The sequence below is a fragment of the Actinia tenebrosa genome, unplaced genomic scaffold (genome assembly GCF_029948245.1).
Source record: "Actinia tenebrosa isolate PJP-AT-01 unplaced genomic scaffold, QUT_ActTen_1.0 PGA_scaffold17__23_contigs__length_9995812, whole genome shotgun sequence".
NCBI lineage: Eukaryota > Metazoa > Cnidaria > Anthozoa > Actiniaria > Actiniidae > Actinia > Actinia tenebrosa.
This window is the reverse complement of record NW_028292577.1, coordinates 1,993,925-2,007,500: the sequence shown is the minus strand read 5'-3', so window position 1 is coordinate 2,007,500 and position 13,576 is coordinate 1,993,925. Positions and strand designations below refer to the sequence as shown.

At 35.4% G+C, this 13,576-nt stretch overlaps 1 protein-coding gene across 1 annotated transcript; it reads right to left on the bottom strand.

Annotated features, from left to right (window-relative positions):
• Positions 1 to 193: 193 nt before the first annotated feature.
• On the bottom strand, positions 194 to 12,999 carry LOC116299527 (neuronal acetylcholine receptor subunit alpha-10). The gene is made up of 7 exons (XM_031708196.2): positions 12,867 to 12,999; positions 11,497 to 11,575; positions 8,747 to 8,829; positions 7,317 to 7,456; positions 6,596 to 6,640; positions 6,020 to 6,129; positions 194 to 3,355 (listed from the first exon to the last, which is right to left on the bottom strand). The coding sequence occupies exons 3-7, from the start codon at positions 8,802 to 8,804 to the stop codon at positions 2,233 to 2,235; spliced, it is 1,476 nt and encodes a 491-aa protein (XP_031564056.2). The 5' UTR covers positions 8,805 to 8,829; positions 11,497 to 11,575; positions 12,867 to 12,999; the 3' UTR covers positions 194 to 2,232.
• Positions 13,000 to 13,576: the final 577 nt, after the last annotated feature.

Genomic DNA, 13,576 nt, shown 5'->3' with positions numbered 1-13,576 from the left:
ACAGAAAAAAGCCTGACAATTGAATTTACGCAGAGGTCAATGACGTCAGTAAATAATGAATATGACGTCAACGCATCACTTTTCTCTGCGCAGGTCCTATAACATGATGACTATATATGGGAAGATCAAAATTTATGACTCAGGCCGGATTGACGAAAGAATGTTGCAGTCAGTAAAGATCAATGAATGATAATTTATAACAATTGACGTCGGGGAATTTATTATTTATGATGACGTTAATGAATATATACATTTTTCAGTTATACGCGGCGACATGCGGTGTCTTGTTCTTGTGTCTAAACAGCTCAACCAAACAGTAAACAGTAAAACAAAAACCTGTCAAAATCAAGAAAACAAACCTGTCCTTTTGCAGGGTTTTTTAATGAGCCTTCCTAATCTGGGCAGTCGTAGCGGCTATCGATGATAGTATTACTAATCCACATCGAACCTGACGTTATGAAATCCTGATTTCTATTTCTCGGCATTTAGTTAAGTAGTTGAGAGTGTCAATAAAGCACTGGCATTATTTAGCACTGCTTGTTGAAAGGCTTAGACTAATCCCATGGAATGTACATACTGATCATTACATATCCGTACTAGTGCATTTCCAGACAACTATAGACCGACTGCAACCATCAGAACTCCAAGGCAGAGACTGATTTAAAGTGCCTTTGCCGCCATTCATCACGAACGTGGGCGTCATGCAAGATTTTTTTATATGTATGTAAATGACTTAAATTTTTTTTACTCTACGAAGATGGGACTTTTTCCGATTTTAAACATCTTGGGAGTTTCTTTAGCTGAGTCACACCCATATTGACATATCTTATTGTGATCTCAAATGCGCCTGCATTCATATTACCAATTACTCCACCAATCCTTGGCTTTTACCTACGTCATCGAAAATTTTCCCAAGAATCATATACAACAAAACATCTACAGACCGATAGAGCAACGTTGATGACGTCACGGCACATCAACAAACGATCGTGCGCGTGCGCTCGTTATATTCACCTCTAGGTAAATATAACAACATAAGACGTAAGTTGTGAGCAATGAGCACGCAGGATATATTATATTCACTTGTTTAAAAATACTAATTCACATTGTTTTCGGATGATATGTTTAATTTATTTACTTTTATCCCTAATGGCCTTTACCCATTTAATACCCAAACGAATCTTGTTCAACTCACTGGCCTAAAATAGGCCTCTTGTTCTTTTGCCACGTAACGCTCACAATGAGAAACCCGCGCGCCATCCTACGTCATCCTAAAATCCAGCCTCACAATCCCATGCACCATGGACAAGGAACTCTGTAGTCATCAGACTGCTTTTAAACACAAGGATGAGTGCTTTTCCGACTTTTCCACATATTAAAAATATACTCTCGAATTTTTTTCTCTTAGTAAGCTGCATAAAACACCAAAGCAACATAGTCGCTCTGTAGTGCAGAAGAGATAAATAATGTCTATCCATTTCAGTAAGACTCACTTGAACAGCAGACTGGATGTCAGTGTCACAACAGGTTCGTTTGACCCTTTCCAAAAACGGGATTGGAACCAGCCGACCCCGACCTGCGAGGCATGAATGTTGTCTATTTAGTTTTGAGATTTTGGACCCAAACAGGAAAAAAAAATAGTCTAAATAACAGCTAGAGAGCTGGCAAATTCTGTCAGGTTCTATCTAGTTTTCTTTATCGTTTCCTAATTTTTTTGGCCAAAAGCCTACGATATATTTTGGTAGCATGCAAAGTAGTAAAACAAGCCGATCATGAACTAGCGAGGAAATTTAAAACGTGAAATCATTAGTAAACAAATAAAAAATTCAAACGACTGAATATGCCCACGTTGAATGTGGTCGTCAATGGCAAAATGTCGCGGAACGCGTGATTTCAGGAAAAAATAGCGCGTGATTTGGGATCCGGACCCCCCAGTTCCAGACCCTGTATAGAGTTACATAGCGTCGCAATATAATGGGACTGAGGAAATACAAAAACAAATATCGATATCTCTGCAGCCGGATCTTATATATGCTAGATAGTCTCCCACGTTGGAGGCCTTGGTATGCGCGGTGTGCTGACATTATATTACGAATCCTTTTCACTTCTTCTTTTTTTTTCCAGAGTCATTTTTTGTTCAATTGCTTGTTTGTTTTTTATCGTGGCACTATCGGTACTACCGGTAGAATTCGAACTACTTCGTATATATTTCATTTTCCAAAATCAAAACCATTAATAAGGACGTCCTGGAGTCCCCAAAACAACAGAAGTGGACAAGATGATCATGATGACAAATAACCAAAAGAAGAGTCTGTCAAGTACCATAGCCAGGTATCTCCATTCGTTTCTATTCTTTTCGACCAGTCTTCGATGTCTCACGTCCTCTGCTAAAACCATAATTCCCTGCGTCGTGTTGGCATTTATACTCGCAATAGTTGAATTTATCCCCCTATTCTCGCACCTACATGCATATGATGTATCTCTTTGTTCTGTAAACTCTGTCTCTTGCTCACAAGCATCGAGGCCATTACTGATTAGACGTCTCGAGCCATCACCGTTCCGACGCTCTATGTCCTTCCTCAGCACCGAAAGTCTCTTGAACTGTTTCTTGGACGAAACATCGTAGTTGTCTTCAGATATTGGCTTCTTAACTCCCAAGATTCTACCCAGCCAGCCTAGGATGTAATATTGCACCCACTGAGGAACTGGTACCAAAGCTATCCCAGAATTCATATGGTGTATTTGTAGAACGTAACATGTAGCAATGAGAGATAGAGCTACTTCAACCATCACGGTGATGTAGAAGATACCCAAGACAGGAACGTTCTCCGAATTCCTCGGTAAGTTTTGAGCAGCAAGTTGCAGAAATACAGCCATGGCAAGAAGAACTGTAATACTTAGTGTGATTCTCTCTCCTGACTCCGGAGGCAGGAAAAAACCCAGGAGAACCATACCCGTGATGATCATACATGGTACTATCAAATTGAACATGTAGAACAGTGGCTTGCGTTTAAATTTGAATTCCACAGTAACATCCGAAAATGGGTGTGGACAACAAGCGTAAGATTCGACATTCCTTGTTTTACTTGCTGCTATGAGATCCCATTCAGCACTCTTCACATATTGTTTTGAATGCAAAGGAGCGTTATCAACAAAGATATCCAAGTCAACCGTCTCAAACGTCCAAGATCCGAACTTCATGAAGCAGGTTTGTTGGTCAAAGGGGAAAAACGTCACGTCTATTTGGCAGGTGCTTCGGAACGAGGCTGGACTGTACCAGGCGTTCACACCATCATACTGCAGTATCACGCGTGTTTTGTATTTCTCGAGTCCACCGCTGAACTCACTGTCTGCACTGTCAAAAAATTAAAAAATAAAATAAATTTAGACCTTGACTAACAGCGGAGCTCCCATTGTTTTAGACACAATTAAAATAAAACTTAAAAGCAAAAATATATAAGATCGATCGGGGAAAAATTATTTAACTATTTTTATTATTCCAGATAAAGATAATGTCCCGGTAATGAAGACCAGTAAAACAATCCAGTAAAAATGCACTACATCCTTTTTTTCGCGATCCTTTGTTTTCCACCTTACTACTCTCCCACTTTGTAGAAATTTTGACAAGTAGCGTAAACAACCCACCACTGACCAACCACGCCAGAGGACTAGATTTGTTCATGAATTTTAAATTCTTCGGGAGACATTTTCAAGCTTTGAATTGATGGTTAATTTTCACTCGAAAAACGCCGAAAGATAGCATAATGTAATACAATATCAGGTTTGGTGAAATTTACCTAGAAAGCCTCTCATTCAAATCCAAGTTTTGGTAATTTCCAATTTTTTTCAGGGCGAAACAACACTAAACAGACTTGAACTGGTAAAAATTACTGTGCAAAATTTAAGCCTACTTCTACTTCTTTTACATAACGATGTTTGGGTATCCATGTAAAGAGTTTTATACATCACGATTATGAAAAAGATTCTTTAAATAGATGTGAAAAAGTCGCTCCCTCATGATCTCATCAAGGTCAAATCCAGTAGAGGACCTTTACAGGCTCCAATTAAACTCTTTCACCACATTCGTCCATTACATTTTTGATCAATTTGTGTTGTAATTGCTATGACAGTTTTGATTATGAAAAAGGTCCGATTTCAATAGAAGTGAAAATGAGTCGTTCTCTCGCGCGGTCTCATGAAGTTCACATCCAGTAAAAGGACCTTAAATTGAAGCTCCGAATCAATTTTTAAACCATATTGGTCAATTCAGTTTCTTTTTATGTATTTGATATTTTTAGTTTTTTTATTTTTGTTTTTATACGAAAAGAATGACTAGAAGTTTTTTGAGTAAGATATTTCGGACGATATCCATCGTCCATCATCAGTAATGACTCACTATTAGTGTATTACAGTGAAATACTTTAAAGCCTGATGATGGACGATGGATATCGTCCGAAATATCTTACTCAAAAAACTTCTAGTCATTCTTTTTGTATATAAACTTTTGGCCCAAAGAAACATATTCACATGTTTGTTTTTGTTTTGCGATGACCAAAAACATATAACTTTTCGATTAGGTCTCTTCAACCGGATGTGAAAAATACTTTTTGTGCATTTGCAAGTAGTTTTGCTTCGAAATCGACCGGGAACGGGAGTTCTGTGGTGTGTACAAGGACGTACTTACGGATGGAAGGACGGAAGTAACCTATTCAAGCCATAAAAAATCAACTCGATGGATTACCGTTTTTACTTAAGTATGGTTTTCCGGTATAACATGTAACGACGACGGAATTATACAGAATATGACTGAGAATCTGGTCCAGTAAAATTGCTTGTCAGTCAACTAATCCCAGACAGTTTTAAAGCATTTTCCAGATGAAGATTGCTTAACTGTTTTAAACAATGCTGAATGTTAGCAAAAAAAATTGACATCCTTTCTAAAGAAAAAAATAAGAATCCTCATAAAAAATAGTGCCTTCAGACCATACCCCGAGACATCCGCTGGGTCGTCGTATGGACTTCGGACATGACGGCGATTAAGTCCCTCTGCCCTTGGGTGTACGGATTACGCAGGATTGTGTTCTAGCCGAAGCATCAGGGGAGAGACTAGCCGGCCCCCCAGACCATGTCTACAGCTAATCCCTTGCACTGCCACGCACTGGCACGTTGATTTGAAGTAGAAAATAACCTAGTCTATCTGGTGCATTGTTTTCATGGCTATTGTTTAGCTAATTTCCTGAAATACGCGTGGCCCAGAGGAAAAAACTTGGGCTTCTAAGACACTCTCATTTTTCGTTTTGTTTCTGACGGTTTTAATATTCTTTTAGTAAGTATTCCCTTTGTATAAGAACTGATTCCATTAAGCGAATGGTATGTAAAAAAAGCTTTTCTTTTAGGTTGAAAGTCCCGGGTTGAAAGTAAAACTATTGAAAGAAAGAATAATTTGATTTGCCTATAGGACCCAATAGGACGCGATGGGTTACCAACTTTTCTTAAGTATGGTGCTCCCGTTAAAAGAAATCAAGAGAAGCGGGGGTGATTTGCTTTTCCCTGTACGCTACGAGCCAGATTAGCACCCAGCTTTCCATTCGTTTTGTCAAGGACAATCGAGTGTCATTACGGCAGCAATTTTGTTGGTTGAAACATTAAAAAAATTTCTCCTTGAGAAAATAAAATATCTTTATTGTTCTAATTCCCAACAACATTGCTGCTTTGAGATGTATAAACTGTATATATATATATATAAATAACATAAATAAAAAATGTAATAAATAAATAAAAATATAAAAAGTAAAAGCAAATTGCAGTTCGATTGTTGTAACCTAATTTTCAGTTTGGCCATCCCCGCCCCTCACCGTAAAGTTTACATTCCAGTACATCGCTATATAGCCTTCAGCTTCAATTAAATGCTCTATACTTGACCAGTGAACCCATGAATAGAAACGCTTCGCAAAACATTTTACATGACCTAGCATAACGTTTATAATTGATTATGGACTCACGAACTCATTTATAATACCTGTTATAGAGCACAATATCAGGAATCCAGACTTTCGACGGATCGATTCGTATTTTCTTAACTCCCCCATATTTGGCGGGATCCCAGCTTAACAGAAGATTACTCCAGTGCTGCGGAAAAGAAGTATATGTTTAGTCTATTAGTTATGGCTATCATTTCCGTTTCCTGCCAAACAGTACTAGTTTGGAATTAATGATAGCGTAACCTTTCACGTCTTTCTCGATTCCTGGACTGGAGTGACCACAGTAAATCCGTGAAACTTTAGTAATACTAAATAGCACAATTTTATGCAAATTCCATTGTTTTCTATTGTTTAACTAGCACTATTTTGTACTATTTAGTAATTAGTGTTTCATGGATTTACTGTGGTCACTCTAAATATGAGTTACTGAGTTACGTCTCTATTTTCATACGAGGATTTTTCTCCGATTTCCATCCCTCCGTCAAACCTAGCACGCTAAATTCCCATTCAATCTGTGAGTTAGCCTTGCCGGCCCGGACTTTGATCAGCTTAATGAGGTTCTTTCATAGTATCGATACAATTTGAAGTCACATGATTAATTAATCTAATCTCACCTGTCTGACCCAGACGTTCGTCGTAATAATTTGGTTTTTGTCATCCTGTTAATAGAAATAACAATTAGACCTCCAAAGGCTGCACAGTACATAGAGCTCAGGATCATATACTTTTTATCTTAGACATAAAATTTCTCATGACCTCTTGTCACTCGAGAATAAGATTCTTCTTTTAGTTGTATCCATATTCATGTGTAACCATTAAACAAGTAAATGTTATCATTCAAATGGTTTTTTCCGTGGTTTTGAAAGGCCAAGACACCTGCAAGTTACTACCTACAAATAGTATTTCTGCTCATGCGCGTTATGATGCAAAGCCGTTTTTCTGCAAATAATACTCTGCTCATGCGCAGTGACGACGCATTTGTCAATATGGCTAGGTTGTCTGTGATATGGTGTCCATGTTTGATGGAAAGCAAAAACAGCAAAAACGCAATTAATAAAAAAAAATAAAAAAGGGAAAAAATAATTTGAATGACAAAATACAGTTATTGAACTCGTGGTTATCATAAAATAACGCTTTTTGCTAATGGCGAGCAAGCAATCGTTTGCCGATTGGGCAAATGAATATATTTTACTCAATCGTCCAATAATTGTCTAATATTATCCTATGGGATGACATGTGCTCTGAAATCAGTGGGAAAACATTATGCCCAAGGTAAGTAGGTTTATTCCATTCCCATGTCAAGTATACTAGTCAGTTGTTAGTCTTCTCGCTTACCACATTAACAAGCTGTACAAGCTCTAGTCCAAACCGTACTCGACTAAAATTCTTGTTGGCATCAGGTACTGGATATGCATCTTTATTGTATCCATTCATAAGATCATTCAGTAACTTTTGTTCATTAGATTGAGCAGCTCCTTTTAAAAGAACGTAAAAACAGTGCCTTATTTTTGTCTGTTTGAAAATCATGTTTTCAGTATATTCCCTTTTTTCGTTTGGTAAATAGTACAGTGTTCTATAACACCGCTGCGCTTTATAACCTAAAGCTAGACTGATCTGCACAGGGCCTATTTTAAGAAGAGGAAGTCATTTGCTAATTTTAAAAGTCAACAGAATGTGCAATTCCCACCACAAACTTATCTGTGAATTGCTTACTCATAAACGTGGCTAAACCTGTACAAAGAACACAAAACTGGCACACACTGGAAAAGATTTTGTGGGAGAATAAGATTTTTATGGGGCTTTACTTATGCAGCAGTCATGTATACATGTTTAATCTATTGTCTAACACTTGAACACGAGTCTACGCGAAAAATGTTGCGAGACATGCATTCATTTCTACTTTTGGCAACGATTGCGTCTTTGTTGCAGCGTGTACACACTCTTTCAACTTGTGTCGGCAACGTCGTTGCAAGACAATAGGTTGCAGAGAAAATTGTTCCGTGTAATTGGCGCGCCTAAGTCATTTTGCGATTTTCCTTGACTTGAAATAAGTGTATATTGTTGGTTGCTTGTTTGAAATTGCAAGCCGAGTTCCAAGGAGGTGTAGAAATCGGTGTAAATTAATTCCAATAATTTTGGACTGAACCTAGCTAAGTACAATCTATCAACATATATAAGTGATGGATCTGGTTGGATTGGATGATGGATACTACGGATTCCATGCACTCATAGATACTGATCATAACCCACAACAGACATAATCGTCACATACGTTTTCTTCAAGATTACAACGGATCCAAGTCATTTCATTAATTATGGCCCGTGGAATTTGAATTTATTCGAAAATAATGACTGAGCCTTGATTTTTCCATCACTGACTTTTATGAAATGACTGCATAGTGTGTATACGTATTCCTCACTTACTTCGTATACTACCATGAATAACGAGCAATGATTCATTACAGACGAGAACTATGTTATACATCGCGTGTTCATCCACCAATAAACATGCTATAATGTATTTATCTATTTATCTATTTAAAAATAACGTTGTCGGCCGGAGATCTGAGATGGCCGATCTGAGACTAAACAGAATTTTTGTGCTTTTATGATATCTGGCTGAAATAAGAAAAAGCACATTCGTAAGTTAATATATAGGCTTAACATTCCAATCTAAAAGGAGTATACTGATTATATTTTGGAGTTTGCCACTCGGTCTCAGATTTCAGATCTCGAACCGACAAATAGATGTATTTCTTACTTACCTCGTACTATTGCGAAAAACGAGCAGTAGACGAAAAACCTTAGAACCTTCGTCATCATAGCGTTTTTCTTTTGAAATCTTTTGCTAAAATTCAAACATCAAAACAAATCAGAAATTATTTTTACGATATTATAATTACGTGAATGAAAGCATACATTCTCAATAATATTCAATATCTTTGATGTCATATTGAACAGTGTTTATTGTTTGGTGTTCGAGAAAATATACAAATGATAAAGAAAAGATGTTGCAGAACATACTGCGTATCGTTCCTCGACAGGGGTGTCGCAGCTTCTGCAAATATATAACTAAATAAAGGTTGAAAAGCTCTTATTGATTCATTTGTCAAAACAAACCTTTTGAAAATAAAATTTTTAAAAATAATCATACTATCAGCTATAAATAATTAAGCTCTACGTCACAATAGGCAGCGTATCTGTGTGTTGAATAAATCGGGTCATAAAAATCGAAAAGTGAACTGATTTCTCTCTCTCTCTCTCTCTCTCTCTCTCTCTCGCTTGCTACTAAAGATATTAAGCACTTTCCGTTTACAAAACCATACTAACGACCTTACGACCTTATTTTATGGAAAGTGCTTTTTTCGAATCCTTTATAACTTGCATGATATTTGAACTGAAAATCGATCATAACTGTCCATGTGACAAAATTTATCTAAAATATTGCATGTATTCAGTTTGATTATATATGTTTATGTATGTCATATATGTTATAATACACTCTCACAAAATTACTCAATTCTAAATCCCAAATTGTACTCTGTAGAGTCCCAATTAAGTTGTTCAATTTTTTTGAATATATTATAAACAAAAAAATCGCACACTCTTCTCCTACAATTCTGAATTTATAAATACTCGTGATGTTTTGACAGTTCTCAAATTGGAGAGTCTTCTCAAATTTTGAAAACTTTTAGAACTCATAATTGTATCTATAAATTCTGAATCGTACTCGAGATCGTGCGATTTCCTATACCAATTTTCTAGTTTATATTAAAATAGTTTTATTAGTTTTTATTATTATATTTTTTTAAATGTTATTTCCCATATTCAAAGAGTTACAATGAAACTACACTGTTTACAATGGAAAGCAAAATTAGATTATACCTATTCAAGCTTGGAGAAATCTTTTTCAGATATATATTTTGCATTCTGTCACCTGTTCGTGTTTCTGTTTCTTGCTACAGTTGAAGGTATTGGACTCGACTTTATGAGAGGTAAATAAAGTGTGTTATATAATTTTTACTCTGAAGGGTTTATTTTATTTATGTTCTTTTATCTGTTCGAATGCAATGCAAAGACTACCTTAACATAATCATCCATACTGGAGGAGCTTGGTTGGATAATCAAAATTCACATTTTGAAAATTTACCAAGCAGACACACACACACACACACAAAATAAATTTTTTTTTTTTAAACCTTAATAATATTTCTTTACTTGGGTCAAAAACTGAAGGTCTTGTAATTTTACATCTTAGTTCGAAAGTTTCATTTAACAATGCACTTGATGCTCATTAGAGACTAACAGAAGCTAACAGTCTTGGTCTTCGATAAAACCACTCACATGAATTACTAAATACCAAAAAAATTGCTGTTGTAGTGAATGGTTAAATGATAACTAAATTTATACAAAACTGAATGCATGACTGTGTGGATGTGTTTCGTTCAATGACTATGAAAATGAAACAAGAATTAAACATATATGAATATTCAAAGAAACATGGCACAAGCCTAGAAAATCATGGCTGAAGGAGTTTGGGGGAGTTATGTTTTCATGCTGTTGAGAGCATGGAGACCATTAACTCGGCTATAGATCAGCCACTAAACTGTAGGATTCTCTAAAAAGCTTCTAAGTCATTTACAAGGACATTCGCAAGGACAAAAGTAAAATATTTACCATGCAATTTTTGGTCCTAATTTTCAAGCCTTCGTCCAATCTTTGGAGTTGATGACCAAAACCTTTCCCAAAAACAGCGAAACAGTTGCCAGTACTAATGGCTGAATTAAAAACCTCGGTACACCAACATTGGTAATTGGCATTAGAGATAATGATTTTATCTGGTCTTTGGCTCTTTATTTATCACCGCTTCTTGAATGAGAATCAAGTTAAATTGTGAAACCGCCTTTTGGCAGCAAAGTCAACATTCCTTGTGTTAATTGCAAAATGTCGAGGTTCTAACTTGGGGGGAAAAACAAGTTGTTCTAATCAGTTCTTTCTGGTAATGACTTAAAAAAGGGGAGAGAAAATCCCAGAATGTTGATTAGTGGGTAAAGTAATTAAACGTAAAAGCAAAGGCGATAAATTCAGTCGGTGAGTGATTATGATGTCAGCTTTGGTCGTTCGGTTCAGAGTCTAATAATGACGAGTGTTAATTGGGAACTTTGCGTGTTAAAATGATTCGGGCATTTTGTGGACTTAGTGAAGTCTGATTACAATGATACAGCACCTTCGAATTCTAACCTTAATTCAGTTTAAGAAATAATCTCTAAATGAAGATCAGTTGAGTTTTTAATGAATGGCTCGTGTTTTTTACCCGCTTGTTGATTGGCTTCTTTTTGAGTTTCCGATGCCAATACGTTACCTTCTCTTTTTGAAACTTCTTTATTTGCAACGGATTTTTCATAAAATGAGAGTTTATTTAAATAAATTAGGAAAGCAATTTTTTTAGTATACATAGCGGATTCGAAACCCAATTCAAGGAACAGAATTTTCGCGCTTAATTGAATTAACTTACCAATTAGTTAGTAGTAGTGTGAACTCAATTACACTTCATCCTGCTATGGTTGGATTCAGAACTAGTGATAGCCTTCCACCTTGGAGAAAATGTAGTGGATTAAAAAGGGGTGGTAATTATCTGTGTTCTGACTTGCTGTGACAATCCACAACTACATGAAAAGAAACGTTTTCATACATAAACTTGTGATTGACACTTTTTTTACGGAATAGAAAAAACAGTCTGGGTGAGATGGCGAGATTTAATGCATTTCTTAGTTTTCATAAATTTTTTTAAACTTTTTATTTTTAATGTCGCTGTTGACTGACGTCGTCTATATTACTTTAGCTTCGTCTATTAGACGTGAACATTGAGTGACTCAAAACAAAGTATACAAATATTACATAGTTTAAATACATAGGTTGGCTACCATAGTATTATTTATTATTTATGTATCCTAATATATTTTCCATCTCCAGTTGAACGACCCAACAAAAACAAATATTATTGAAATTTTTCCTCTTTTTTTTTGAAACAATTCTGCATATTTCGAAAGCTAAAACTTCAAAAATATAATTTTCAGAATAAAAACAAAAAGTTATCGTCTAATTCCGTCCGGAGTTTAACTAAATTTTTTTTCTTAATGTGTATATTTTGTTTCCATTCTAGAACATTATAGAAATATCTTATATAGGAAAATATACAAAAAAAAATTAATTGTTTCCCTTTTCTACGACATACGACATGCTCAACGTTGAAAACTGAGGGTTTGTCAACTACCCACAACAATCCACAAATATATAAAAAAAACTATTAAATCAGCCGGTGCTAACTGCAGTCCTCTCACAAACCCCACTTTTAAGACCTTATTGTAAACCAAGTCCTTCGTAAATTCAAAAATAAAAAAAAAACCAAAAAAAAAAAAACGAATCAGTATAGATAAGAGTGATGAGTTGCTGTAGAATCTTGTGATAAAGATGTTTAGGTTAATTTAGTACTTCATGCGTTTTCTATTATTTTCATATATTTATTTATTTACTTGTCGAAGATGGAAAACTAGCTTTAAATTCAAAGAAAAAAATGTAAATGTGAAAGTCATTCCTTTTTTAGGTCAGTTCACTGACTTTTCGCAAACGAAGTGGTAGCTTACAAGAAAGTAATCTTGCTTTGTCGAAATTGTTACCAGAAATATTCACATATTCACTTGTCTCAGAAAAAATATCGACTTTGTTGAGTAAAAGAATAAAAAATTTCTTCAACTCATTATGCTTTTAAAATATTAAAACATCATAACAGAATCTCTACAAAGTTAAGAAGAATAAGCTGAGAAAATAAACCTTGCTTCTTATTTTTATTACAGCTTATTAAAAAGAATACTTCAAATAGCTTACCTCCAATTCTTGAATATGTAGATGAAGAATAACGAATGACAACCGTATCTGACACTGAAAACCTCGTTAACTGAGCAAGACTCCTATACCGTATGTAATAGTGCTAGAACCACGGAATACAGAATAGTTTAAAGAAAACAAGCTGCTTACTGCAGAGTCATGAGAATTTGTTTTCAATATTTACAGAAAGAATATAAATATTTGATGGATTTGAAATCGTAGGACGTCCCAGTTGGGGTTTGTAATTGAGTGATCCATATTAAAACTCTAATCCAATTTTGATTGCAATTATTTATCAATGGAACTAGATAAATCGTTATTTTTTAAAACAATGCAATCTTTCAAGCGAAAGCTACAGCTAATATCTGAATTTGGGAAAATTTAAGCCCGAGTTTAGAGTGGAAGTAAAGCACCTGTAACCCCCGCTGCGACAATCACTTCTTCAATGTGAAAATCAAATAAGTAATTTGTATCTCTTAAAGGATTAGCGGTTGAATAATTAAATCTTTTAACATTGACAATATAACAAGCAAGCCCTGCCATTAACTAAATTAGGATCCACTTGAAAGTGAGATTGTTCTGTAATGGATAAACCACATGCATCCCAATTCGTATTTCTAAAAAATGTTGATAGTCTTAACATTTAATTTTCATATAAAAATATACAAGATGTATAAAACTGCAATCTATGTTCTAAACAGTTCTATGGG

What these genes read in the sequence shown, in the direction of transcription:
- LOC116299527 (XM_031708196.2), bottom strand. Translation starts at nt 8,804, where the DNA reads ATGATGACGAAGGTTCTAAGGTTTTTCGTCTACTGCTCGTTTTTCGCA. An exon ending in GTTTTTCGCAATAGTACGAG is followed by an intron (nt 7,457 to 8,746) that starts GTAAGTAAGAAA and finishes TTCTTTTAAAAG; the next exon opens with GAGCTGCTCAATCTAATGAA. An exon ending in TTGTACAGCTTGTTAATGTG is followed by an intron (nt 6,641 to 7,316) that starts GTAAGCGAGAAG and finishes TTCTATTAACAG; the next exon opens with GATGACAAAAACCAAATTAT.